At 48.5% G+C, this 25663-nt stretch overlaps 7 protein-coding genes across 14 annotated transcripts; 3 read left to right on the top strand and 4 right to left on the bottom strand.

Moving 5' to 3' along the window:
* Positions 1-1983, top strand: LOC136196683 (acetyl-coenzyme A transporter 1-like). Its single transcript, XM_065986277.1, has 3 exons — positions 1-293; positions 473-1621; positions 1686-1983. The coding sequence occupies exons 1-3, from the start codon at positions 33-35 to the stop codon at positions 1842-1844; spliced, it is 1569 nt and encodes a 522-aa protein (XP_065842349.1). The 5' UTR covers positions 1-32; the 3' UTR covers positions 1845-1983.
* Positions 1949-6381, bottom strand: LOC136196680 (anoctamin-7-like). The gene is made up of 27 exons (XM_065986273.1): positions 6315-6381; positions 6151-6234; positions 5941-5992; positions 5781-5881; positions 5583-5705; positions 5391-5512; positions 5283-5340; positions 5172-5223; positions 5057-5112; positions 4935-4997; positions 4770-4834; positions 4669-4712; positions 4521-4611; positions 4365-4455; positions 4254-4314; positions 3980-4200; positions 3756-3911; positions 3663-3699; positions 3498-3609; positions 3390-3444; positions 3237-3334; positions 3047-3180; positions 2842-2994; positions 2734-2786; positions 2491-2669; positions 2355-2430; positions 1949-2301 (listed from the first exon to the last, which is right to left on the bottom strand). Exons 1-27 carry the CDS (start codon positions 6336-6338, stop codon positions 2140-2142), a joined length of 2523 nt encoding a protein of 840 aa, XP_065842345.1. The 5' UTR covers positions 6339-6381; the 3' UTR covers positions 1949-2139.
* Positions 6315-10539, bottom strand: LOC136196681 (anoctamin-7-like). 2 transcript variants are annotated; one of them, XM_065986275.1, is made up of 28 exons: positions 10415-10539; positions 10282-10359; positions 10165-10222; positions 10010-10107; positions 9705-9952; positions 9586-9643; positions 9476-9527; positions 9362-9417; positions 9234-9302; positions 9119-9183; positions 9019-9062; positions 8867-8954; positions 8728-8818; positions 8611-8671; positions 8467-8549; positions 8276-8413; positions 8067-8222; positions 7976-8012; positions 7812-7923; positions 7706-7757; positions 7501-7592; positions 7318-7454; positions 7103-7255; positions 7000-7052; positions 6795-6952; positions 6657-6732; positions 6468-6598; positions 6315-6405 (listed from the first exon to the last, which is right to left on the bottom strand). In XM_065986275.1, exons 1-27 carry the CDS (start codon positions 10436-10438, stop codon positions 6479-6481), a joined length of 2457 nt encoding a protein of 818 aa, XP_065842347.1. In that variant the 5' UTR covers positions 10439-10539; the 3' UTR covers positions 6315-6405; positions 6468-6478. The 2 variants fall into 2 exon arrangements, with proteins under 2 accessions (XP_065842347.1, XP_065842346.1); XM_065986274.1 differs by having other exon boundaries at positions 6382-6598.
* On the bottom strand, positions 10509-16508 carry LOC136196679 (probable ATP-dependent RNA helicase DDX46). Its single transcript, XM_065986272.1, has 38 exons — positions 16440-16508; positions 16035-16373; positions 15939-15969; positions 15841-15864; positions 15743-15792; positions 15439-15682; positions 15337-15384; positions 15168-15269; positions 15046-15108; positions 14913-14984; positions 14764-14860; positions 14619-14701; positions 14524-14561; positions 14393-14466; positions 14234-14335; positions 14056-14177; positions 13925-14003; positions 13521-13603; positions 13355-13468; positions 13256-13306; positions 13137-13203; positions 12989-13084; positions 12863-12927; positions 12695-12798; positions 12577-12639; positions 12424-12523; positions 12318-12366; positions 12205-12266; positions 12086-12133; positions 11991-12033; positions 11863-11940; positions 11736-11803; positions 11600-11674; positions 11360-11539; positions 11240-11309; positions 11142-11189; positions 11013-11086; positions 10509-10642 (listed from the first exon to the last, which is right to left on the bottom strand). The coding sequence occupies exons 1-38, from the start codon at positions 16451-16453 to the stop codon at positions 10595-10597; spliced, it is 3168 nt and encodes a 1055-aa protein (XP_065842344.1). The 5' UTR covers positions 16454-16508; the 3' UTR covers positions 10509-10594.
* Positions 16509-18402: 1894 nt separating this feature from the next.
* Positions 18403-20320, top strand: LOC136196797 (uncharacterized protein in vnfD 5'region-like). Its single transcript, XM_065986438.1, has 2 exons — positions 18403-18810; positions 18866-20320. Exons 1-2 carry the CDS (start codon positions 18490-18492, stop codon positions 20213-20215), a joined length of 1671 nt encoding a protein of 556 aa, XP_065842510.1. The 5' UTR covers positions 18403-18489; the 3' UTR covers positions 20216-20320.
* Positions 20178-24567, bottom strand: LOC136196795 (ankyrin repeat domain-containing protein 50-like). 7 transcript variants are annotated; one of them, XM_065986434.1, is made up of 20 exons: positions 24212-24567; positions 23886-24159; positions 23762-23837; positions 23613-23704; positions 23465-23561; positions 23308-23408; positions 23162-23260; positions 23010-23108; positions 22855-22953; positions 22696-22794; positions 22541-22639; positions 22405-22491; positions 22265-22351; positions 22110-22208; positions 21857-22051; positions 21735-21803; positions 21519-21654; positions 21305-21469; positions 20867-21255; positions 20178-20815 (listed from the first exon to the last, which is right to left on the bottom strand). In XM_065986434.1, the coding sequence occupies exons 2-20, from the start codon at positions 24033-24035 to the stop codon at positions 20471-20473; spliced, it is 2583 nt and encodes an 860-aa protein (XP_065842506.1). In that variant the 5' UTR covers positions 24036-24159; positions 24212-24567; the 3' UTR covers positions 20178-20470. The 7 variants fall into 7 exon arrangements, 6 of the variants coding, with proteins under 6 accessions (XP_065842506.1, XP_065842507.1, XP_065842504.1 ...); XR_010672316.1 differs by having other exon boundaries at positions 20186-20295; positions 20347-21255; positions 24212-24566; XM_065986432.1 differs by having other exon boundaries at positions 20179-21255; positions 24212-24566.
* LOC136196798 (gamma-butyrobetaine dioxygenase-like) lies at positions 24247-25647 on the top strand. Its single transcript, XM_065986440.1, has one exon. The coding sequence runs from the start codon at positions 24261-24263 to the stop codon at positions 25527-25529; it is 1269 nt and encodes a 422-aa protein (XP_065842512.1). The 5' UTR covers positions 24247-24260; the 3' UTR covers positions 25530-25647.
* The last annotated feature ends 16 nt before the right edge of the window (positions 25648-25663 follow it).

Below are 25663 nucleotides of genomic sequence, written 5' to 3'. Positions count from 1 at the left end.
GCGAGTTCCCTAAATGCCACATCACCCGTTCTATGTCAAAACGAGGACGGAAATCGAAAAGGCGAATGAGCAGAGCACCGCTACGCCATCGGCAGGATCAAGCTCCAGAAGACGCAGCGATGTCCGACCTCGAAAGCAATAACGACGACGAAGAAGGGAGCCCTCGTCTTCGCGACGACTTCTGGAGCATCCTCATACTCCTCTTTCTCTACATTCTCCAAGGCATACCGATTGGATTGACGGCAAGCGTACCTATGATACTCCAAGCGCGCAAAGTCAGCTACGGCAATCAGGTAAAAGAAAGAATACGGGACAAAGGGTGCGATCAATAGTATACACGTGTGATAACGCCAAATTCGAAATTATATATAAGTGCGATAACGCCAAATTCAAAATGATTGAATTTGACATTTAATTTTTCCGTTTCAATTAGCCTTGGTTCCTTAACAAATTAATTTTTTTAATTTTTTAGGCGCTATTTAGCATGGCCACGTGGCCTTTTAGCATGAAACTTCTCTGGGCGCCGCTCGTCGACGCTCTCTACATCAAAGACTTTGGTCGCCGCAAGACGTGGGTCATACCGACGCAATACCTCATCGGCGCATTCATGCTCATATTCTCCCAATACTCCGACGTTCTATTGGAAGGAAACGAAGAGCCGAACGTTCACGTACTCACCATAATTTTCTTCTGCTTATTCTTTCTGACAGCGACCCAGGACATAGCCGTCGACGGCTGGGCGCTGACGATGCTCTCGAAGCGCAACGTCGGCTATCAGTCGACGTGCAATTCCGTCGGACAGACAATCGGCTACTTTCTCGCCTACGTCATCTTTCTCGCACTCGAATCGCCTCACTTCTGCAACAAATACCTGCGATCTGAACCCACATCGAAGGGTCTCGTAACGCTCTCCGATTTCATGTTCTTCTGGGGCGTCGTCTTCGTCGCGACGACGACGCTCCTATGGGCGTTCAAACGCGAGAAGCCGACCGCGCGGTCGACCGACGACACCGTCAGTCCGCTTCTCGTCTACAAGCAGTCGCTCGACATGCTACGTCGTCCCGTCATACGCGATTATTTCATCGTGATTCTGACGTCACGTATCGCTTTCGCCGGCGTCGACGCGCTGACCGGGTTAAAACTCGTCGAAGCGGGCGTTCCCAAGGAGAATCTCGGCCTTCTCGCCGTGCCCGTTATACCCGTGCAAATCGTCTTGCCCATCGTCGTGGCTCGCTACACGTCGGGTTCGCGACCGATGAGCGCGTACCTGCGAGCGTATCCCGTGCGCATGGGATTTGGGCTGCTCTTGCCGGCGTTCGTCGCGTGGTCGCGTCGGTTTGATGAGTATCCGTTGCATTTTTACGTATTGGCTGCCGTTATTTATATCGCCTATTCGATCCCGTGCACGACGCAGTTCGTCGCTAATATGGCGTTTAATGCGCGCATAGCCGATCCGGCGATCGGGGCGACGTACATGACGTTTTGTAATACGGTGAATAACGTCGCTACCACGTGGCCGAATACGCTCGCGCTCGCGCTCGTGGAGAAGTTCACGTGGAAGTATTGCGACGGCGGCGGCGCCCTCGACGGGGCCACGTGCGTTGCCAGCGAAGCTGAAAAGGTTTTCTTAAAAATATATATAATGACGATGATTTATTTATTTATTTATTTATTTATTTATTTAGGAGTGCCTTGCTGCCGGTGGTTCGTGTCTGACTCACGTCGACGGCTACTACGTCGAAGTCGGCTTGTGTTTGTGCGTCGGCTTGGCGTGGCTCAGTTGGATGGGCCGAAAAATGAAGAGACTACAAGAGCTCGATTTATCCGAGTGGAAATTGAACTGAAAAAGTCTCTAAAACGATAGATCAATATATGTCGAACGCCTGCATATGTATAGATTTAGTATTCGACTCTCCTCCCCCCCCGTCTATCTCTTGGCCACGGCACCTATGATTGATCAATTTATTAATCCATTTCATTTGCTACGCTCTGAGAAGTGAAAAGATTTTGTTCATGTCACTATTTCTGCGGTACATGAAAAGGGTGGGGCAGCAGATAGACGGCTCCACTAGACACGCACGCACACAAACACACACACACACACGCACAAAAGCCACGTACCACCCCCGACGCCACGAATCAGGCGAAGGACTTCTCGCCTTGATCAGGAGGCGGCGAATTCACGTCCTCGGACAGCGCCGACTTAGCCAGGTACTCCTCCCGCTTGATCTTGAGATAGAGAGATCGAGGAATGTCGGGCACAAACAAATCGATCAAGCGAACAATTCCAAAGACGAAATGCTAAAAAGCGAATTGGAACCTTTGAATCAATCCACCGGTGCTTCAACCCTTACCTCAAAAAGTATAACAAATACGGTGCGAACAAGTAGGAGATGATAATAGTATTCCTGGTTACTGTATTTCTTATAACTACGGGGGACGAGGAAAGAATCTTGGAAGGGGGGGGAGAGAGAATAGTAGATTGCTTACTAGCAAGTGTTCGTATTAGCCTGTCTCAGTCCGTAGCTAATGCAGTGGCCGGTGCCATTCGTCTCATTATTGTACTTGCTCAGAAGATGGTGAACATAACCGTCCATGTTGCCGGTGGGACCGACGTAGCGATAGAACACTTCCGGTATAATTTCCGACGTGAACGCAATGAGAAAAGCCTGAGAGGAAAAAGAAGTCGATATACGAATGCAAATTATTGTATATCCATCCGCGCCTCCTTACATTCGCAACGACGGCAAACGTGGCTACCGTCGAAATAATAGTCTGCCAAATGCCTAAGCACAAAGCAGTCTGCGTAAGGAAGAGCTCCATAAGGGGGAGCTTTCTTACCAATTCCGTCCGCTTTCATTGCAACTGGACGACGATACTGAGTGATGAACTTGCGAGCGTCTAATCGTATTTCGACGATGTTATTGAGCAGTGAAAAGAGAGGCGCCAGGGGCATGGCGGCGACGAAGACAGTCACAAATCCAAATTGGATAACTGACGTACATAGGATTTGTCTTCGTATACGGTTTTTTTTTCCCGTACTAACCCATTTCCAAATATTCGCCGAAGAGGCCGCCGAAATCTTCGCACTCGTAGAAATCGCGCTTCCATTGCTCGTTCTCGACTATGCTACCGTACATTCGCTTCATCTTCCATTTAGCATAGAGCACCTTTATTTTTCTGTTCACAGCGTGAGAAGTGTCAGCAAAAAGAGAGAAAAGGAGGGGACGCCTTACGGGACAACGATCTCCATGAAATTGTTGAAAATCTGCTTGCCGACGAGAATGATGAGTAGCTGCTGGGACAATTCGTAGAAACAGCCGCTGACAGTGCACTAGAATAGAAAAAATAAGACCCAGAAGCGCTCTAACGCCTGCTAAGACAAACACCTGTTCAAGTCTGAATCCAAATACTGTAGTGTAATCACAAGGATATCCTGAGAATCTGTCAGACTCGAATATAAGAAGACGAATGAAACAACGAACGCTCTTACGAACCTCCCTTTGAAGAAAGCAATGTAGAAGAGAGACGAGTAGTAATTGACGAACTCGAACAGATACATCTTCATTGTCAGATGATAATTGTAGTCGTCGTCGGTGCGGTGCATTTCTACGATAGAAAACGATAGCCTATTAATAAAACGCTCGACGTCGTCGACTTGCCCCAATTGGTGAGAAACGTCGCCAATTTCGAATAAATCTGAAAAAAACAAACCAATATCATCTTTCGGCTTTCCCTTCGTCGCACGGACTCACGAAGCTCATGATGATAATGACGACGAGATTCAAGATGCTTCCGGTCAGCGACGTCAGCACGGGAGCCTCGGCGCGAAAGCTCGATCCAAGAAAAACAACGAGAATAATCGTACGATAGAAGATGACGCCAATGACGAGAATCAAGAGCAGAACAAACTGCAAAAAAAAAAAACGAAGACGATCGACGCGAGACTCTCCCCCTCTATCCTCTCCTCATTTCTTACCATTACGGCGATAATCGACCAACCAGTCAAAAATCGCGGCGTGCGACTCGACGGCGGAAAGTACGGCTCCGTTCGTCCCGTGATGGGATTGGGCGCTTCGCCGGTCGCCTTGATGCAGTATTGGGGTCTCGGTCGCTCGGCTTCTTCCTCTTCGCCCAGGACGTCCCATCGATACGCCAACTGAATCGTCTTGCGCTTCCAGAACTCCAAAAAGAACGTCGCTGCGCGAGAAAGATATGCCAATCGCGCGCGGGGGTGCATTCGAACGCCTCACCCCAAAACGACATGATGACGGCAAACGCTAGAGTGAATTCGTTATCGAAAAGGCGACTCAGCTAAATTATTCGATTAGCAATGGGGCCCCCTGTGGAATGAATATTGTTACCTTTGCGTAAATGCAACTTGCGTTCACTAGCGCCACGTCGCACCTCTTGCAGGTGGGACACATGTCCAACGTCGACGAGCAAGTCTGGTTTCTAAAAAAAACAAAAACCAAGCGATTGCGACGACGAGCGACAAACGAAGCGACGTCTCTACGCACACGACGGGCGACGACGATAGCGTCGCGGCGCCGTAGACGACCACGAAAAGACCGAAGAGCGCCGCGGGAATTAGCCAGACAGTGTACATCCCTAAAAAAAAGGAACGACGACGGATGGAGATAAGACGAGCTAGAGAACCCGTTTTACCGAGCCAAGCAAAGTAGAACGCGACGGCTTCACCAAAATATTCCCTATTGATTATTTAAAAAGTCAATTGATTGCGAAACCCCATATGGCCCCCCCCTCACTTGATGTGATCCAACGGCTGATTCTTGTACCACACACCCCAGCGCGCCCAGTACCTCCTCAGCTCCTGAAGCGACAAGAGTTAGTAAAAAAAAAAAAACAACACTTAGTATTTCGATTTGAAAAAGTCTTTTCCTTATGGTGCACGCTATAATTTTTAAACTTGCCTGTCGAGCTGTCTCCGGCTGATCGTCGGCATCTGGTTCCTGCTCCTCGGGCGAGTAATGTCCCTAGAAAGCGAAACGGCGTCACGGAGAGCAAGACACCGATGACGGACAAGACGGGTTACCTCGTGCGGTGGAAAGGCAGCCAAATACACGTTCGTCTCTAACAGTTTATCAATGCCTAAAAAAAATCGATTCGGTCTCAGACTCGGAGAAACAACGTTGACCCCCCCTTCGTACCCAAGTCGGATGAGTTCTCGCTGAACAGCGCCTCCTGCAAAATGTCGTAGACCTAAAAAGTGAAAAAAACCGTTTTTTTTTTCGAAGAGCAACGACGTTTTCTCCTCTTACTAGTCGGCCTCTTTGAGCGTTGGAAAAGAGCTTGTTCGGCTTATCGTAGTTGAGAAAGCTAATTAAATATTTATTTATACGTCTGATAAAGTCACGTGATGAACGGACTTCTTGAGGAGGTCGCGTCGAAACAGCGCCGCGTAATAGTCGGGAATTCGCCGATGGGTGTCGAGCGGCGTCTTGAAGATGCCGGGATCGCATAGACGCGCTTCGTTGTCGTCGTCCGCGATCTGCGCACGCGCGCGAAACCGGCGTCACGTCCGCCGGAAAGGGGAGAAAGGGGGCCTCGGTTCCACTTACCCTAACCGGCATTTTCCATCCCATTTCTTCGGCGTGACGCATCAGAACGGCGGTCGGCGCGTGAATTAGAATCCAATAGAGCCCGGCTTCGGACGACGTCGACTCGTCCATTTCCGGAGCAATCTTTTATTTTGCGCGTGAGAGAGAGAGACGTGTGCAACATGGAGTGAACCGCGACTGACCACGCCCTTTTCTCACCTCTTCGAGATGTAGTCCCGCTTTGCGTAATTCGGTGTGGAAGTACTCGCGCATTTCGACCGATCCCTCGTCGGCGTCGTCCTTGTAGACGAGAACGAAATCTAAACGAAAAACAGCCGTCGCCTTTGCGCAAGGGGCCACTTAATTAATTTTCGCTCACCGACTCGGCGTCGTTGATCGCGAAACATCGACGTGCCCGGCGGGAATTCGGCCTAAAGAGAAATTGGTATTCGGAGCCAAAAGGGTTAGTTCCGGCCGTCTGTTCCCGCGATGCGCGCGACAAACGCGCCTGCCGCGCTGCGCTCTGCGCGTCGAACGTGCTGCGGGCGAACGCGAGGCGTTGTCGCGGCTATTTTTCGTACGGGCGTACCGATTTGCTCATTGACAACGGCGTTACGCTCTTCTTGTTCGCCATTTCGACGGATTCGCTGCCGTAGGAAGCCTTCGAGGAGCTCTAGCGAACGTCGAGAATTAACACGCGGGCGACCGGGAAGGGAATGAGAAAGGAATGAGAAGGGAATGAGAGATGCGCACCTTCAGTAGCGGCTGACTTGCCATTTGCGCTAGCCCGGAGGTGTCGCGTATGTCCGGGGCTCGGTGACGTATGTTATGCTTTTAATTACGGCTTGAACGCACAATAATAACGAACATAGTTAGAATAGTTTGGTGGCGCAGTTGTGATAATACCTGTCTACTCGTTAGTTGTCGTCAAAAAGAGCAGTCTCCAAATACAACTCGCGTTTAATTCTTAGACGAAGAGAAAGAGGAATTTCGGGAATAGCAACGTCGATAATGTAGCTCACAACCAGGACTAGCAGCTTCAAAAAATAAAAAAAAAGTATTAGAAGGAGAAAATGCCTAGAGAACATCTCTTACGTCAAAAGCAAGAACGACAATTAGACGAACAGAAAGTAAATGATAGAAATACCCATCATCTGCATAGTCTTTGTACCTGCAATCGTACAATGCATTCACAATATATATATATATATACATGTAAGTATTCGTGTCTACCAGCAATGGCAAAATGGCTCAGTGCTGCTTGTACAGTTGTATTCCTGTAGGCTGTAGTCGAGATACCCATCCATTCCAGTGCCATTGACAGAAGCAGGACGATTAATACTATAGAATAGCTGCGGGACAATGTCAGACGTAAACGCGATCAAGAAGCCCTACCGAACCCAAAATAACGTATGTAAAAAACATTTAATTAACTAACGTTTGTCACTATAGCCAAATGGATGATAACTGAAACGACGGTCTGCCATAATCCTGAAGGAGACCGTGTGTTTAGCAGCCGCGTGGGCTGAGTTCTTATTTACCTATTCCGTCTGCCTTGTACGCAATGGGTCGTCTGTAGCTGGAAACGAGCTTGTTCGCATTCGCGCGTAACTGGATGACGTTGTGCAACAGGAACAACAGCGGTGCCAACGGCATAGCGGCAACAAAAATTGTAACGAAGCCAAATAGAATAACTGCAAGTGAGCACATAAGCCTAGTATACTGTAATTTCCCATGAAAATTTTAATTAATATACCTGTGTCTCGATATTCTATAAACAATCCAGGATACTCTAGGCAATCAAAATAATCGCGTTCCCACTGATGTTTCCAGACAAGACTTGGCTTTTTCTTCTGAGATTTGAGTTTCAAATAAAGTGCAAGAAGAAGGCGCCTGCACACAGCTTTGTCGTAATTTTACAAAGTCATATTGCGGCAACCTTGGATTTGCAATGTAGGCGTACACCTGTTTTCCAATAAGAATGATCAGAAGCTGCTGAGCAAGTTGGGAAAAGCACCCAACTACTGGACACTAGAGATAAATTATACAATAAAGGTGAGAGCAAACAAATGAATGGCAAGGGAACGATGAACGTGAAGAGAGAGAGATATACGTGTTGTGCGTATTAGCGGACTCGCCAGTACCTGATCAAGTAGCTCGTAGCCAAATACTTCGACTCTTTGACCAGGCTCCAATCTATATAAAGTCTTAGCTAAAGCGTTAGGATAATTCTGCCTTAGAGCTGCAAACCTCGTCTTGAAAAAGGCGATGTAAAAGAAAGGCGCAAAATTATTAACAAATTCGAAAACATACGTTTTGAGTGTTAAATGATATTCATGCTCTTCGTCCGTCCGATGCATTTCTAGAAGAAAATTAGGCATTTGACGAAAGAAAAAAAAACGTTGATCACCCACCCCAATTGGTTAATAGTTTCGCAAGTCTTTGGTACACCTGAATACAAAAGAAACGATGAGACCATGACAATAACTAAACTGTATGCGTTACAGCGCTCAGAACAATAATGTTAATTAAATTGAGAATATCGGCGCTCAAGAGCCCGACGGTGACTGCTGTTTCACTCGCTTTCGAGTCGATCAAGGCAACGAAGATGACTGTTCGATACAATGCAATCGCTATTACTAAAATAATCAGCGCTGTAATCTGAAGCGAAGAAAATCGACATTGAATAGGAGGACAGCGTGCATGCAACGCACCATTAGACTCGTCACACTCCAAGTGACAGCAATCCGACAATTTCGGCTAGACAAGGGAAAGAAGGGCTCTTCTTTTCCAGTTGCCGGATTGACAATAACCGAAGTCGCCTTCGATGCATAGTTGGCCCGTGGTCGATCCTGATCAAAGACTCCGAGTCTAGGCTCTCCCCCCGTACCATTTTATACGTTACAGCAAAGCGTTCTCTTCCTTGCGTGTTCCAATAGTAGGCGAAATAAAGAGCCCTGCGTTTCCAAAAAGTAAAAAACAAGGCGGCTGCAAACGCATATATTATAGTGCAAGTTTGCTCTCTCGCACTGCGTATATAGTTCCTCACTCCAAAACGACATCACGGCAGCGAATGCAATGGTCAACTCGTTGTCAAACGTCCTTGACAGCTATAGTAAAATGAACACCGCGTAGCAAGCCAGCGGGTGCGTTAAAAGTTCAATACCTTTGCAGTTGCGCATGATTTGTTGATGGGAAACGGGTCGCAGCGGTCGCAGGTGGGACACTCGTTCAATGTCGACGTGCACGTCTGCGTTCTGCAGAAAGCGAAATACTGAACAGCCCTCCGACTTCGAGTCGCTTACACAACAGAGGAAAACCGAGTGAAGTAGCCGTAAAGCGTGATGGCAGTGCCCAGAAGGGCGATAGGTATTAGCCACGTGCTGAGCAAACCTAAAGCAAATTCGAGTGATCATGGAAACGGCAGTCCGGGATTTAATTAATTAACGAGTCGCACCCAGAAAGAGAAAGTAGAAGGCAATCTTCTCGCCAAAATAATTCCTATACAAGTGATGACGGTCAACCGACCAAAAGGTCGTCCATAATTTTCATCGCACCTGATGTGATTATAAGGCTGAAATTTGTAAAACACTTTCCAACTGCTCCAATACTTTTTTAGTTTCTACCAACAACGTAGGTGTCCTTACGATCATTTTAGTCTCGACCTTTTACCTGTCGAGCGGATTCTTGTGAGAGATCGTCGTCGTCGTCGTCGTCGTCAACGGTTTCCGTTGCTGGCCCCTGAATCACGTACGCGACAGTCAGTGTCTATTTCGAGCAACGTGGATGACTCTACTTGCCTCGTGCAGAGGAAACGCAGCTTGATAGGCACCCATTTGCACTAATCTGTCCACCCCTAGAAAGCGAGACAGTGCGCAAAGCGGCGAACGCAGTGGGGAGCAACTGCAGCATACCAACATCTGACTCCTTGTTGCTGTATTGACTGGTTTGCAAGACGTCGTATACCTAACACATGCACGTCACAGATGTGCATACAAGAGGCCCGCGGTAACTGCCAAACTACCAGTCTGCTCCTTTCGGCGCTAGTGAAAAACTCATTGGGACGGTTGTAATTCAAAAACCTGTACAGTAGTAATATACAGTGGGGTGGGTTTAGGGACGCGTCTTTGCCATGCAACGCACTTCTTCCTTTTATCTTTTCTGAAAATTGCTCGGTAATGATTGAACGAACTTTCACGCGATTCGAGGCGAGTTTTCATGCACGGGACGTTGGGAACCAGTCTCGCACCGGCGGAAGCGTAATCCGTTTCTTTACTAATCGGCATTTTCCACATGAGCTTCTCGGCCCTTTGCAGCAGCAGACGAAAAGGAGCGTGGATCAAAATCCAATACGTTCCAGCAACGTCGGAGTCTTGGAGTTCGGGTGAAATCTGCGACGACGAGCAGAGCAGGTCTATAGTGACGATTCTATATCGGTAACGGAAAACCTCTTCTAATTCCAGCCCAGTTTTCTTCAACCGTTTGTGAAAATTCTCTCGAACGTTCACGAAGCCGTCCTCGTCGCTTCCATAGACCAAGACGAAATCTTGCAAAGTTTTCATGCCTTCGAATACTATTCTACACCGTAAATGAAGTCTCTCACCAACGCGTCGAGTTCCGTCCAGAAAAGTCGCTGCCTTCGGCGGAAGATCGCCACCGGCCTTTGAAGATTAAAAAGAGCGTTCCCCTTAAGCGAAACCTACGATACTGGGCTTCGTACGGACGCCGTCATTGATAGCCTCCTCGTCAGTTCTATACTCTCTTCAGAATCTGTACCGTACTGAAAGCGCGCTTCTTTCTGCCAAGATGCGCGATCAAGTGCAGTAATCATTGTGCAGTTGCGAAGTACTTACGTCAAGGAGCCGCTTCTTGTCCATGAGTCGCACTGGCCTTCAGCTTCTGGAACTGTGGTTGACCCACGCGCGTGCTACACTCAGACTACGCCAATGAGTTGCAAAAAATTATGCATGCTACGCCTTTTCACGTCAATAACAAGTAAGCGTGCAAATGAGGCGCCACGTTTTAACGCCGTCTCACAGTACCGTGTATCGTCCCGTTTTCATCGGCCGCCGGTAAGAAGACTAGAAAAGAGAAGATACCAAAGAAGCACCGTGCGTTGCGAGGGAGGGAAGCTATCATTCCCAGGTAATTAATACACAGAAATGCTACGAACGACCTCGCCTATTAACTGCCTATTATTCCATCGTTACGGAAACCGAAACGTTCGAGACGCGTAGAAAAAAAGGGACATACTGTAGTGGTGAGTGACTGAAAGGAAGCCAACGGGAATCCCACGCGAGTCTAGCTGTTATGCGGAAGGACCAAGCCAAGAACAATTAGGACTCGAGAACAATGTAGAAATGTATGCAAGTGGGTTCGAGTGGACTGGGAAATTCGTAATCTAACTGCCCTCGCGGAAAAGGTAAGGGTGCAGTGTGATTTCAATCCTACCTGTCTGGCCAATTCTTCCAAAATCAGACGCCTTAACTCGATCTTAGCCAAATTTACGGATCTTTCACTTGGCCCTAAATAACGTATTCAAATTTCAACAACTGCTCTACGTATGACCCAGGCACGTACCTTCGATGTACAGATACAACTTTCGCTCTTCCGACTTCGTTTTCTTGCCTACATAAACGCATATAACCATTTACAATAGCGTGACATTATCCAATTACCAGGCGGAAAGTACATTCCTCTAACGGTGACGCCTACTTCTGCATATTCACTTATCGTCTCACAAGAATCCTAGACACGTACAATTCTGCCAAGCGCACGAAATTTAAAAAAATTCCCACCTTCGACGTGATTTTCCATCTGACTTGCTGAGGCAAATCGTTGATCTCGACCTCGTCCTCCCACTTCTCATTGGCGCTGGAATCGAGTTCCGGAGGCAGCGACGGCGGAGCGTTGTCCGCCTTTTGAAAGCCGACGCGCGCGTTAATGCCTGCTGCGATTTGGGCAGCAAGAGTCGCTCCCTGAAAAAAAAAACGTGCCGTCACGGGCCACACCCACAAGAAATTATTTAGAAAACTCACGCTGACGCCACTTTGAACCGATTCGCCGCGCATGACGTTCGAAACGGCCCTGTGAGCGTGCGCCGCAACGGGATTCTATAGAATAAGAGCTTTAGTACGGTTCTCTTTTTTTTTTCAGTTGCACAATTGCGCCGACCGAGTCGTCAACTCCAGTTGTCAACTTTTTCCCCAGCTTGCTCGCTATAGCATTCACACGCTTCATGACTGGGAAAAAGAAGCAGTGAGTGCGTGGTTCGTGCGCATACGAACAGGAGTCGCATTACTAGCGGATTTGGCGGGCATTCCGGGCTGTTGCATCATCGGAAGAGCGGTCGGGAGAACGACGGCTGTCTTCTCGACGCCTATAGAGATAGAAATGAACGAGCGGCCGCATGTTCTGAACATTGCCTACGTCTTGGCCTGTTCGCGAACATGTTCTCGATTTTTTGTTCGAGCTATGCGAGAAAAGGAATCAAAAAGGGATAAAATTGCACGAGGCACGCCCACTTCTTCGGCTTCTTCAGCTTCGTCGTCCGAATCTTGTAAGCCAAGAGCCTAGGGGAAAAAAGGCCGAATAATTAATTAATTAATTAATTAATAGATGACGTCACAGTAAACAGATTTACCGATTTTTGCATTTTTCGCTCTTCGGTTTTCTTCGCTTTTTCGTTTTCGTCAAATTTGTATCCTTGGAGAAAATCATTCAATTAATTAATTAATTAATTAATGAGTAACTAACCTTTTCCCGAAAAGCCTTTACTCTTACCAGTCTTCACTTTAAAACCCATCTATGCAACACCGAATGAAACGACGTCGATTGCCAGGCACCGAACGAAAAGTCTCACCGCTTCTTGAGCGGCAACGTAATTACTCCAAAGTTCTTCGAGTTCCTGGGGCACAGGCGTGCCAGACAGTTCGAGAGCGCGAACAATCTCCCCGCCGATTCTACGTGTAGAATAGATGAGAGGAGAGAATCGAGAAGAAATAATGCGCTCTACTTGTTCTGGTCGTGAGTAACGAACGTGTACGCGTAGCCTTTTCTTCCGGCTCTACCTGTACGTCTAGGAAAAGACTTAGAAGAAGAAAATCACGCGTCTGTCTAAAACGCGTCTTTACCCGCAACGGTGAACGTAGTCCTCGTAGTGATTCGGACAGTCGTAATTGATGACGAGAATCAATTGACGAACGTCCAAGCCTCGAGCAGCGACCGAAGTCGCAATCTGGACAGGTAGGTCGCGAATCGAGGCAACTAGCTATACTGTACGGCGCATTCGCGACGAGTACCAAAAGTTTGCAGACGCCGCTCTTGAAGTCGCCGATGGTGCTGTCACGATCGTATTGATCCATACCTGAAGAATATAAATAAATAAACGAGATGGAGGAGGAAGAGATTTCGCGTTCGCCTCTCACCGCCGTGAAGAGCTAAGCAGGGATAGCTCTGCTTCAGGAGCTCCCTAAAAAGCTGATCAGCCGACTCTTGTTTCTCGACGAAAACGAGAACGCTTCCTGAATTATAAAAATTGATTTATCGCGTCTTTTGTTGATGACACTGTACAACCTTGCTCTTGATATATTCCTAAAAGCTCGAGGAGCTTGAAAAACTTCTGGTGATTGTCGATAACGATCTATACAATCGGACAAACTTATTTCTTGTAGGAGGTTAGTGGATAGACGTACCACTGTCTGTAAAACGTCCTTGCAGACGACACTTCGTCCGCCGACTTGGACCTAAAAGCGTTTCTTAGTCCAAGACAGTTCCCATTATAAAAAAAATACCTCAATAGGCTTGGCGAGTATCTTTCGAGCGAGGGCTTCCATTTGTCGTGGAAACGTCGCCGAGAACATGACCGTCTGCCGGTCAGGCCGGCACATTTCGACGATGCGCGACACCTAGTCGAGATACCGTGTCCGTCACCGAAAGACGGTCGCTGTAGTACAGTACCTGCGGTTCAAATCCCAAGTCGAACATCCTGTCCGCTTCATCGAGTACCAGGTACGTCACTCGTCTCGTATTGGTTACTCTACCTATAGGCGCGACAAAGAGAAGAGATGATGAAAACGAGCAGACACGCGTATAGGAAAACGACTACTGCAGACTACAACTACTGCATATGCAGACCCTCGCCGGACACCAATAAGCAAAAGGACACACACACGCACACCTAGGAAAGACGCAGCCAAAATATTGGCTGATAGCGCGCCAAATCAGTCGACCAATGCGCCCCCCGTATGAACTATACCTTGCCACTCGTGTGGAGAAGCAGAACGCGGTTATACAGACACGCTGCGCGTCACGTGCTCTCGTTTGAAACGAAATTCGAATGGACAGATCGCGCGTTTTCTTACCGCTATTCGCCGCCAGCATATCGATCATTCGACCGGGCGTGCAGACGATGATTTCGGCTCCCCTTTTCAAGTCGGCAATCTTCGGAAAAGAAGAGAATAAATACTATAGAATGGAATCTCTTTTCTCGTACCTGCTCGCTTATTCCCGTGCCGCCGTACACGCATACGGTGCGAAGTCGCTGACCCTTGCAAAACTTTCGACATTCTTGGAAAATCTGCATGGCCAGCTCTCGAGTCGGAGTCAGAATAAGTGCTGTGGGCGACAAAGGATAACTAAAAGAGGAGACCATCGCTGGACGATCTCCCCACCGATGGGTCCGTCGCCCGGCGCCAATTCCGGTTGGTCGACGACGTGACGGAAGAGAGGTAGGAGAAACGCTAGCGTTTTACCGCTTCCCGTTTTGGCGATTCCTTTTAGTAGGAAAAAACGCTTGTACGTAGTGGCGCTGACGTAGGCGTTCTCCTTACCGATCAAGTCCCTGCCCGACATGATGGCCGGAATAGCTTGAGCCTGTATCGGAGTCGGCTTCTCGTATCCGCTCCTGGAGAAGAACACAGTAGAAAGATGTGACTTCGCTACTCTACACAAACAAACGCACTTTCTTAGGACTTCGAGAATCTTTGCTCGTACTCCCGCCTGCCAAAAGAAATGAACAGTTTTTTTGGAATGGCACCAGCGTCTTCGGAATCTTGCCTGAGGCCACGTCTTGATTGGCTTGGGCACGTCTTTCCCCTTCACTTGGATGTTCTCCAAGTCTTCTCTCATAGCGTTTACCTCTGCGCGAAAAGCACGCTCTCCACACGATATCCCAATCAGTTCGCCGTTTATCTTCGTTTACCTTCCTCTTTCATCTTCGCCAAGTCGGGAACTTCGTGATAGAAATCCTTGCGAAAGGAAATGTAGTCCATTTTCGCGTGATCGATAGTGGGCAATTCCTGACGAAGAAGCGATGACACGTCGTCTTTATAAACCAACGGTCTACTCTACCTTTTTCTTCGATTTCGGTCCGAGGTTGGCAAGAGCCGTCGCTATGTCAAGACCTTCTTCTTCGGACGAGTACTACCACACGCACACAATAGATGCGATGCAAACGAGGAAAAATGACGTAGCCCTTTCTTACGGCCATCGCATCGGGATCGTTCTCCATCAATTCGCCCTTTTTCCCTTTCCTCTTTGCCTTCGCCTAACAGGGAACTTAAATTTCGCAGAAATCATCACGAGTAAGATAGCTGGGCCACTCACCTTGCCCTCGATAACGAACACTTTCGGCTTTTTCGCTCCCGAAACACGCGCCTCTTTGGCCTTCGAAGTATCGACGGTCTTCGCTTCCTTCACCAGTTTCGTCTACAAGGGAAAAGAAATTCATTAACCGTTCTTCAAGTGCATTATATACGTAAAATATCTCGCGTACGTCTTCTTCCATGTTAGCCATGAATGCGTCAAGAGGATCAATATCGGGCTTCAAAAAAACACATTTATATTACATACTAATTCTTCCTATTGGAGATCCTACCTCGTCTGCTTTCGCCTTCTCCTTTTCCGCGGCGTCTTCGTCGTTATTCTCATTGTCCTCTCCGACGTCGTCGGACCCGTCCTCGTTTTCGTCCTCTTCGTCGTCGCTCAACGTCCACAATTTTCTCTCCTTCGACGCGTCGCCGCCGCCGCCGCCCTGACCGTCTTCCGCCGCCTTCTCTTGGGCGACCTTCGCCTGCTCGGCCTCCTCGGCGGCACGACGCGCCGCTCGCCACGCCTCGACGCTACCCACGAGAAAAAAAAACGTAATATTCCGATATGACGCTTCAATGACGGCACTATACCGTTCCCTTCGCTTTTGCACTTCGTCCTCTAATCTCTTCTGCTCGGCCTCCTAAACCCCCGGATAATGACGTCATAAAGAAGTTTTGGTTGGTGGCACCTCGTTCTCATCCGCTTTCTTATCCTAGAGCATAAAATCATCAAAACGACGATGTTGTACTGTACACTAGGCTAGCCCCCATATGCATGCACTCTCACCTCTTTTGCCTCTACAGCTTGAGCAGGGCCACTAAAAAACGCCGACTAGTATTAGACGCCTGCCACCCCCCTTCCAAATACTACAGGTGCTCTTACGCCTTCGCAATTTCCTCCTTGCTTTCCGCCGGTTTCGGCTCCTCTTTGACGTCGTTCGCCGTCGTGTCGATTCGACGATCGACTTTCGTCTCGGTCGTCTCCTCGTCGTCGCTGCTGCTGTTCTTTCGATCCTTTCGCTTGTGATGGTGATGATGGCGATGGCGACGCTCTCGTCTTCGGCTCGAGCGCGAGCGCGAGCGCTTTCGCCGATCGCGGCGTTCGCGCGAGCGCTTTCGGCTGTGTCGCTTCGATTTGTGCTTCTTTTCGCGTTGCGGCGCCGCCGGACTTCGGCTCTCGTCCGGCGACGAGTCGCCGCTCGTGCTGTCGTGTCGTCGTTTTCTGAGTTGTGCGAGAAAATGCGGTGGTTAGATGGGCATGGTCTGGCTTTAGATGTAAAGGTCTCACCGTAGACTGCTCATGTGTGCGCGTAGAACGGCCGGAACGCAGGGATGCGGTTCGAAGACTTTCTGATGGCGTGCGCTAAAACGTCAAAGCGCGCGGAAGTCAGGAGGTATTTTGCCTCTATTTTATTCTTTAGTATTGCGACATCGAGTTCTCAGTAGCTGGAATTTGACGTCTGGAAGTAGAGCCTAGCACTGGCATTATAATACTTGAAATTGATAAGGACTGTCAATGTAGTTGGCGTATTCTTGTTTCTTTTTAGTGCTATGATCGAATACATGAGCTAATCAGGCTGAAATTGTGTAAATAACAAAAAAAAAACGAGGTGACATTAAATTCACACGATCAGCGAAAGGAAAGCAACACAACTTGAAACTGATGCGGTACTGTACTAACGCAGATACCAAACAAGTTTCAGGGTCGTAGCGTATCTGTCCCTAGTGCCTCCTTCCACGGTTAATTTTACTTTCAACTATCAAGTAGCTGGCCGGCCAATAAAACTTGCTCGTATGCTTGCATGACTGTCTGTTCTGATTTACCCATTCATTGTAATGCTCTAATTACTCTGAGCAAGCGGCACAAAGATTTTTTCGTCAGCCTTGGTTTTTATTCGGTGAAAGTGCATGTTTGTAGGAGTCGCGATTCAATCGTGATCAGACTCAATTTTGGTTTCTTTTCCCCCATCGAACGACTCAAGCCTTCCGAGTTTGCTTTCGATTTCACTTTCGGATTGCACAATTTTATTATAAGGCTCCACTTTTCGGGGGTAAGTCATTCGACGGAGAGCCACAGCAGTGCCGAGATCACACATGTTCTCTATCAGGGTTGCAATTCTACTGACTGTTTGTACGTCGTCGGTCAAACCATGACGTTACGACTGCCTTTTCTAATGCTACTCATGAATAGGTATTGGAGCTGTGAGCAGCAACTTAGCCTCTTGTGCATCAGAATGTTTGGGAATTTCAAAACTTGCTCTAGATGAAGTTTATCAGAAATGCGATACAGACCTTAGCTGCTATGAGACCGTCCTTAGCGGTCCGAAATACGGAATTCCTGCATCTAAGCTCCAGCAATGCTATATGAAATGTCGTCTAACAGCAGAAAGTGCGGAATATCCTATGGCAACGTCATACATCGAAACAACTAAGCTAGCCGATCGCGGGCTCAAGCTATTGAAAAACGTGTCAGACGCCGGTCTCTCTTCCGTCGAGGATCACATAGCTGCTTTAAGCCGTAATATCTAAGGCTAAAACGTTTTCAAATGCCAAGCGCACGCTTTCCATTTAGATTTCATTCTCGATCGAAATGGGTTCATCGGCTGCATGGCAGGCTGTCTGAATTCCGCTTTTTCGCGGTTGCTCAGAACTGCATTTGAATGCCACTTTTCAATCGCTCGTTGGATCGAAGAGATTGGGGGACCGCAATTGCGCGACTGTCTCTGGACGTGTACGAGACAGCCGCCCACTGGGACACCCACTCCTACCGAGTTTCCAACTACGGATACGTCTTAGAACTTGCTCAATGAAACGGAAACGAGAGACAACATCGCCGTCAGTGTTTTGGTTTCATGTTAGCTCGTTCCGTTTCGTAAAGGGTGTCACCGTGTACTACTTTCGTTTTTGTGCAGCCATAAATAAACTTCGTTCGTCAGGCCTTTTTGTAGCGCGTGTATATAACCACCCTCTGATACTTCTTCGTCCAAAATGTTATTGATGCCTTTTCCCGGGATGAAAATACAAACAGATATATAGTAAGAGCTAAGCCAACGATAAAGGTGGCCAGATAGAACCTAGACATTCTGGCGGATGCTGGCTAAATTCAAGCTCAACCATGTTCAAATTTCATCGCGCTCAATCGTTTCTATCTGCAAGCGCTCAGGACTTAGTCTGGAGGCCAGACCCTTCCCTCGGTCGCAGCAGAGATCGCAGGAGATCGCAGGGTCGCTGTGTCATGACGCGAGCTTAGGAGTGCGCATGCGTGCACTGCTCAAAGCGGTTCTGGCAGTGTTCTGGCAGCCTGGCAGCCTGGCAGCCTACGGAACGATCGACTCATCATGTCTCGCCGCATCAAGACCGAAGATAGCACTTTCAATAGTTTACGGACGCCAGGAACGGTCTACGTCGACAAGACGGGCCTCTTAGCAAAACTCCTTTCTTCGTCGTCCGGCTTTTTCGTCAATCGGCCGCGAAAATTTGGAAAAACCCTTCTTTTAAGCACGATAGAAGCGTTTTTCCGTGGCGAGGAGGAGATCTTCGAGGGATTAGAGATAAAAAAGTCGTCGGTCACGTGGGAGAAATACCCGGTCATAAAGTTTTCGATGAATACAGTTGTCAGCGACAACGTCGATGAACTGAAAGGATCTCTTAACTGCCTGGTAATCTTTGCAGCAAATGACGCTGAATTCACGTGACCTGATTCTCTCCATATAGGTGCGCGGAAAAGCGGAAGAGTTTCAAATCACTCTACCTGACGTCAATAATCCGAACGTGTTGTTTAATGAGCTCATCAGAAAAGTTCGCAATTCGTTCGGAAAGAAGGTCGTGATACTTATCGATGAATACGACGCTCCCGTTCTCACGCTACTGAACGACGAAGAAGGAGAAATGGCGAAGCGATGCGAAAGTACGCTCGCCCGCTTTTACGGGATAATCAAAGCTGCTGCCAACGACGATCTGCTGAGATTTCGCTATGTTACCGGCATTACGCGACTGGTCAAGGACTCGTTCGGCTCATCTTTGAATGATCTTGCTGCGGTCGACGATCAACCCGACTGCCCCGAATTGTCGACCCTCTTCGGCTTCACTCTCAGCGAAATTCAATCGACGTTTCGACCAGAGCTACGCGAGTTGGCGAAGAAGACCGGCTGGTCTGTGGCGAAAGTCGAGGCTGAGATGGAACGCCGTTACAACGGATATAATTGGAATCTTCAAGGATCCGACGAAGCGCAAGTCTTCAATCCCTATGCCATCAGCTGCCTTTTTGCCAAGAAAGCCTTTGGTCAATACTGGGCCGAAGTCAACGTTCCGCGATGGCTTTTGGCCTTCTTTCGCAGATGCGACTACGTGCAGGCGGCTGAAATTCTGTCCGGTATAATCCCGACGCGTGGACGCCCCTTGTCCGTTTCATCTCTTCTCGAATCGTCCAGCTTGGAGTTGATGCGGATAGCCATGTGGGAGTGCGGTCTTCTCACCGCGAAATTCAGCGGCGACGAAGGGCAGTGCGCTTTTCCCAATAACGAAGTGTCTGTTGCTGTGGCCAAAGCGATTTTAGCTCACATGAAGAAACCGGAAACCGAAGAGGCGACATCTTTTCACTTGTCTGCCAAGGCTATGGTAGATAGCTTATCAAACGATGATTTGGAGTCGTTCCTTAAGGAAATTGAGAAGCTGATCAGGTCTGTGCCGAGCGTTATGGTGGGGAAGAGGTTTGACATTAGATATCAGGAGGCCACCTATCATATGCTCCTCTTCTCTGTCCTATACTGCCTGCCAATCAGCCCGGAAAAGGTGCAATGGACCACAGAAAAAACCGTTGCCAGGGGACGTATAGATCTCGTTGTTGTGTCAAAGAAAGCGGTGTACATCGTGGAATTAAAGTGCAACGAGGCTCCGGAAGTAGCTCTGCGACAGATAAAAGAAAACGGTTACGCGGCTTTTCCGGAACTCGAAAGGGAGCACGCAGATAAAGATGTGTACTTGGTGGGCGTCTCCTTTTTCTTCAGGCAAGGAGCTCCTGTGGAAGTTAAGACAATATTTGAAAAAGTCAAATCAAAGAAGTAAACCAGAATACTGCTGTGTACGTATTGTGTTATTTACGCGAGAGGACTAAACATAGATCACAAATCGCTTTGCCCCTCTTCCTAAAGAGATTGAAAGTGAAATGCATTACGACTTGCAGCGTATCTAACCACCCTCTGATACTTCCTTCTTCGTCCAAAATGTTGATGCCCTTACTACTGTAACCTAATCATAGAAAAAAATACCGAAACAATTAGTAAAGGTGTCCAGCTGGTCAATGATCAACGTTGAGCATTTTCACCAGGGCCCGCCCGTTAGGGTGACGAGATTTTGCCCGTGCGACTTTCCTTTGACCATTCTTCTCGGCGGGCACTGACAATACTCGCGAGTGCGACGAACAGTTCTCAAAACACCTAGACATTCTGGCGCATTCGGACGCTGGCTAGGTTCCAGCTCAACCATACGCAGACATAGCTTTTTAATTTCGTCGCGCCCAATCGTTTCTATCTGTAAGCGCTGCTCGGCCGGGGTCGACTTCGCGCATATCATCAACTCACTCAACGTGACACCGAGACTGTAGATGTCCGCTTCAGCTGTGCTCTTTTGACACTTTTCCAGTCGCTCTGGAGCAACGTACCTAATCTGGTGAAAACTACGACTAGGAGGAAAAGCCATCGATTCTAAGTCACCGACTTGTGCCTCCATCGTAGCAGTTACTAAAATATTTGTTGAACGGATGTTGCCATGAAAAAGAGGGATTGGAAGCAGTTGGTGAAGGTAAGCAACGCCAGACGCAAAGCCCAAGCCTAATTCTACTTTCTCTCGCAGGGTCAATTGGGTGGTCGCGACGCAAGCACCGATGACGTCAGATAGGGATCCCTCAAGAAGATTCATGACGATTCGAAGGTAGGCGGCGTCATTGACTGCTATGACATCGTATATCGATACGATATTAGGATGACGAACGCGGCCGCAGGACTCCATTTCTTGACGCAAGAGCGAAAGATTAAGATCTCTCGTTACCGCGGCGTGAAACGTTTTGACAGCGACGACTGAATTTTGCCAATGACCAACTCTGACTTCTGTGAAAAAGTAGAAGTCTTTATAGAGCATCAGCGTTTGCGCGTTTACCTCCGTAAGCCCCCGTTCCAAGATGCACGTCGGTCAAGCGAACAGCATCAGGTAATATGTGCTCATCTTCGTGTAGTCTTCTGAATTTAGGCGTTGAGGCGTGGCTTGGTCTCTGAGTCACTTCAGCAGAGCAATGCTGCTCCTGTAGACGTCGTTCTTCCCCTACTAAAATGTAGTACTATGCGATAAAAGCAAGAATAGAAACGTGACCCACCAATGCTATCCTCTCGCTCTCTTGCTCGTTTCCTTCCTGCTGGAAACTCCGAGAGCCTCGATTCTTTTTCTTCGTTCTCTTGTATTTCTTTTGCTAATGGAGCTTGCGGCTTTTTCTTTGTTTCGTCGCAGAGCACCTGTAGCCAGTGCAATAAAAAGAAAAATAGCCTTTAATTAATTAATTAATTAATCATTATTTATACGTAACAATTCTTACCTCCTTTAAAAAACGTGCCGCTTCTTTATTTCCCTCTTTTGCATTCCTTTTGAGAAGAGCTCGAGTTTTCTAGTTTTGCAAGGTAAGTGTCGCAAGTATGCGAATTTATTGAGAAACGATACCGAAGTAAGACGATCAAGACCGAGACCGGCTTTTCGAAGTCTTCGAAAAAAATCAATTCTTCCTCCTATGACGGCAAGATCGAGAGCAGATTCTCCGCTCTCGGTCTTCGCAAATAAGTCCGAATTATCAATTAAAAAATCGAAAGCGTCGTCGCATCCGAATTCGACGGCAGTGAGAAACGGAGTGCACCCCCACTAAAGCAAAGATATATATGTATTGTTGAACACGAACTCTAAAGTGTATTCGCTTTACTTCGTCTATCGCTTCATATGTAGCCCCCTTCGAGATTAACACGCGTGCTACATTTACAAAATCGTTTTGAGCTGCCAAGTGCAATAGCGACCCACAATCCTAACACACCGCATATTGGCCAGAGTATCAAACAATAGCAAATAAAAAAAATAAACCTTCTTGAATAGATCTGACTCCAATTTTGACGCTAGCAGTTCGACCACGTCTGCGTGCCCCGTCGCACAAGCCAACACCAGTTCATCCTAGGCAACTGAATGTATGAATACAGGAAGGGTACTATAAGCTATGTTCTTGCATGATAGTTGTGCTGCTTTGCGAGTATTAACCGAACGACAGCTAAGTGACCGTTCTCGATGGCGCAAAGCAGGGACGTCATTCCTCGCTAGAAATAGTATTAATCAAAGGCCTGTCACGTTAGATACCACACGCACATTGTCTCGAGCTTCAATGTTGGCACCGTTTTCAAGCAAACATTCTTCAACGTCAGTCTGGCCGTAGCTTGCCGCCCAGTGCAGTGAAGTCCTGCCGTCCTACGCGCAAGATTATGTGCTAAAGAATGATACGAGAGTCTCGTCTCAATATTTACTCTATCTGCTTCATTCACGTCGAATCCAATTTCGATGAGTTCTTTTACCATGTCTATATGTCCTTTCTGACTTGCTAGTGATAAGACGCCTCTACCGCACTACAATTGATCAGATAGTTAGCTAGGCTCGTACGAAAAAGAGAACGAGGAAATGCTTGCCTTATTCTTTGCGTGAATGTTACAGCCCTTCTGAATCAGTAGATAGAGCAAGTCGACGCTACCGCTTTTCGCAGTACACAGAACAGGAGTCATGCCTTCCTAGGAATACGCGTACACTAGAAGAAGAAATACTTGTCATCTTATTAGGCAAATACGGTTGATTGTGCTTCGATATTGGCGCGCTTGCTGAGAAGAAATGCCGCCACGTCCGAGTGCCTCTCTCTGGCTGATAAATGAAGGGGAGTGAGACCGTGCTGAAACAATTGACTTAGCAAAGATCACCAAAAATTTGATACTGAAAACAAACCACGTTTCGAGCCTCAATATCAGCTTCGTTCCTGATCAGGAAATCTGCTACGACGGCCCTGTTGCAGCGTGCGGCCCAGTGGAGCGACGTCTCGCCGTTCTACACGTACGTAGTCACATGTAAGTAATTCTCCCTGCATTATATACTTCATCTGTTTCATTCGTATCAAATCCTATTTCAATAAGTTCTTTAACCATTCGAATTTTCCCCTTCTGACTCGCCAGCGACAAGACGCTCCTGCCGCACTGTAGATTCGATGCCGATTAGCAAACGCGTCTACTAAATAGCAAAATACTCTTTCCTCGGTCTTAGCATGGACATCGCACCCTTCTTGAATCAAGAAATAAAGCAAATCAACGTTTCCGCTTTCGGCAGCGCGCAAGATCGAATTTCCTCCATCCTACAGAGGTAAATCGAATACATGAGTCGAGCATTGCGGAAAGACGCTTACCTTGCCTTTTGCATTCTTCCAATACGCTGGTTCTCTCGACGTCATCGTGCGAACTGCACCCAAGTCGCCTGCTCTAATCGCAGCAAGAAACGCTAACAAGCCAAGAAATAGTAAATATAACAACACCTGCAAATATTTATTATATTTACTCGACGCCGAATCTGAATTCGAATTAACGAACTCCGTTTTTATGGGCAAAGAACGGGAGGAGTCGAGTCCTCTACACTGTAGCGCGGAGTCGGTTTCTCTTCGTTCTGATTATCAACGTCATACTTCCGCATTAGATTCCATCGTTTCTCCGGTAGGCGCAAAGTCCGGCCTACGCTCGTCTTTCGTCGTCGTCTCTCCGCCTCTCGGCGAACGCTCTCCGCTCGCGACGAGCTCCAGCTGCGCCGGAGGCGAGGTCCTTCGGTTGCGTTTCATGCCGACAAACTCAATTAGGTCGACTCCTACGATCGAGGCCCCGAGACAAGGAGACCCATTGTTCTCCTCGCGTCGCAACGCGTCTGGTGAGCTCGAAGGATAGATTCTACCAGACGACGTACTCCTAAAAAGAAACGACGCTCGTCTTATGAATCGCACTCGACGCTGGGGCTCACGGAAAACGCTAGTCTTTTGTTTTTATCCGGGATCCTCGTTCACGTGACCATGCCGTTGAAGCCGGCTTTCGTTGCCAAGTCGATATCGTTCGGACACAACTTTCTGCGCGTGCTTTGGGGCGACGGCGCGCGCAGTCTCTATCCGGCGAGCTGGCTGCGCGTGAGCGTGCGCGATTCCGCCTATTTCGAGCCCAACTCGCTCCTCTACCGACCCGAGCACATCGAATTCGCCGCAAAACAGCTGCCGCTGGTCGACGCGAAGCTGCGCGACGACGGCGGAGCCGTGCAGCTAAGTTGGAACGATCACGCGACGGAATACGACGCTTCGTGGCTGCGCGCGCAGGACGGCGGCGAAGCGAGCGTCGCCGTCAAACCGCCGAGCGAACGAGTCCTCTGGGACGGTAGCGCGCGCATTCCGACGTTCAATTACGCGGAACGCGAAACCCGGAAGTTGGAGTGGATGACGGCACTGAAGAACTACGGTCTCGTCTACATCGAAGACACGCCCACGACGAGAGAAGGCCTTCTCGACGTTCTCCACCTGATCGGCGTCGTCAAACAGCGCTATCATCCCGACGACGTCTACGTCGTCGAATCGCTTCGGAAGGAAATTCGCGCCAAAGTCGACTTCTCGTACGGCGGCGACTATCTGAATCCGCACACGGACACGTCGACGTATTTGCCGCCGACGCGTCTCGATTGTTTTCTCGGTCAGATCTACGACGCGCCGGTGCGGGACACGACGAACTTCTTCGTCGACGGCTATCGCGTGATGGCCGATATGCGTCGCGAGCATCCGGGAGCGTTCGACGTCCTGACGAGCGTTCCGGCGCGCGGCGGTCGACGTCGATTGACCGTCGAGGAGGATTGCACGCCCGAGGAGCTGAAGCGTTATCATTGGGATACGTTGATCGAGAGTCCGTACGTCGTCCTGAATGACGACGGTTCGGTGAAGTGGGTCCAGTTTGCGTGGACGAAACGAGCCGGGTTTTCGTTTTGGAAGTATGATGACGAGACGTTGGCGCGTCACAACGTCGCCTACGAGCTGCTTCATCGGATGATGCGCGACGAGAGGTATCACGCGCGCGTCGTCTTTCGGCCCGGGGTTCTCGCCATCTTCGACAATTGGCGTCTGACGCACGGTCGCCACGGCGTTCATCCGACGACGCGACGACGCATGCTGGGCGCGTTTATGTCGGAGGACATTTGGCGATCGCGATGGAGGTTGATTCACGCCGAGCAGTCCGGTCTCGAGGGGAAGTGGCTCTACGGGTGTACGGATGAGGCACTTGAAATTCTGGCCGGCCGAAACGAGTGACCCTTTCTTTTATACCCGTTTGTAGCTTGTGCTTCACATTTTTGTACCTTAATCAGATTAAATATTATTATGAACAATTTGGTCTTGCCTGCACCAAGCGGATTTAGCTGCAACGTCTGCATTATCACTTTCAC

Source organism: Oscarella lobularis, chromosome 16 (assembly GCF_947507565.1).
Source record: "Oscarella lobularis chromosome 16, ooOscLobu1.1, whole genome shotgun sequence".
Classification (NCBI taxonomy): domain Eukaryota; kingdom Metazoa; phylum Porifera; class Homoscleromorpha; order Homosclerophorida; family Oscarellidae; genus Oscarella; species Oscarella lobularis.
The sequence above is the reverse complement of the archived record's forward strand: the minus strand, read 5'-3'. Positions and strand labels throughout refer to the sequence as shown.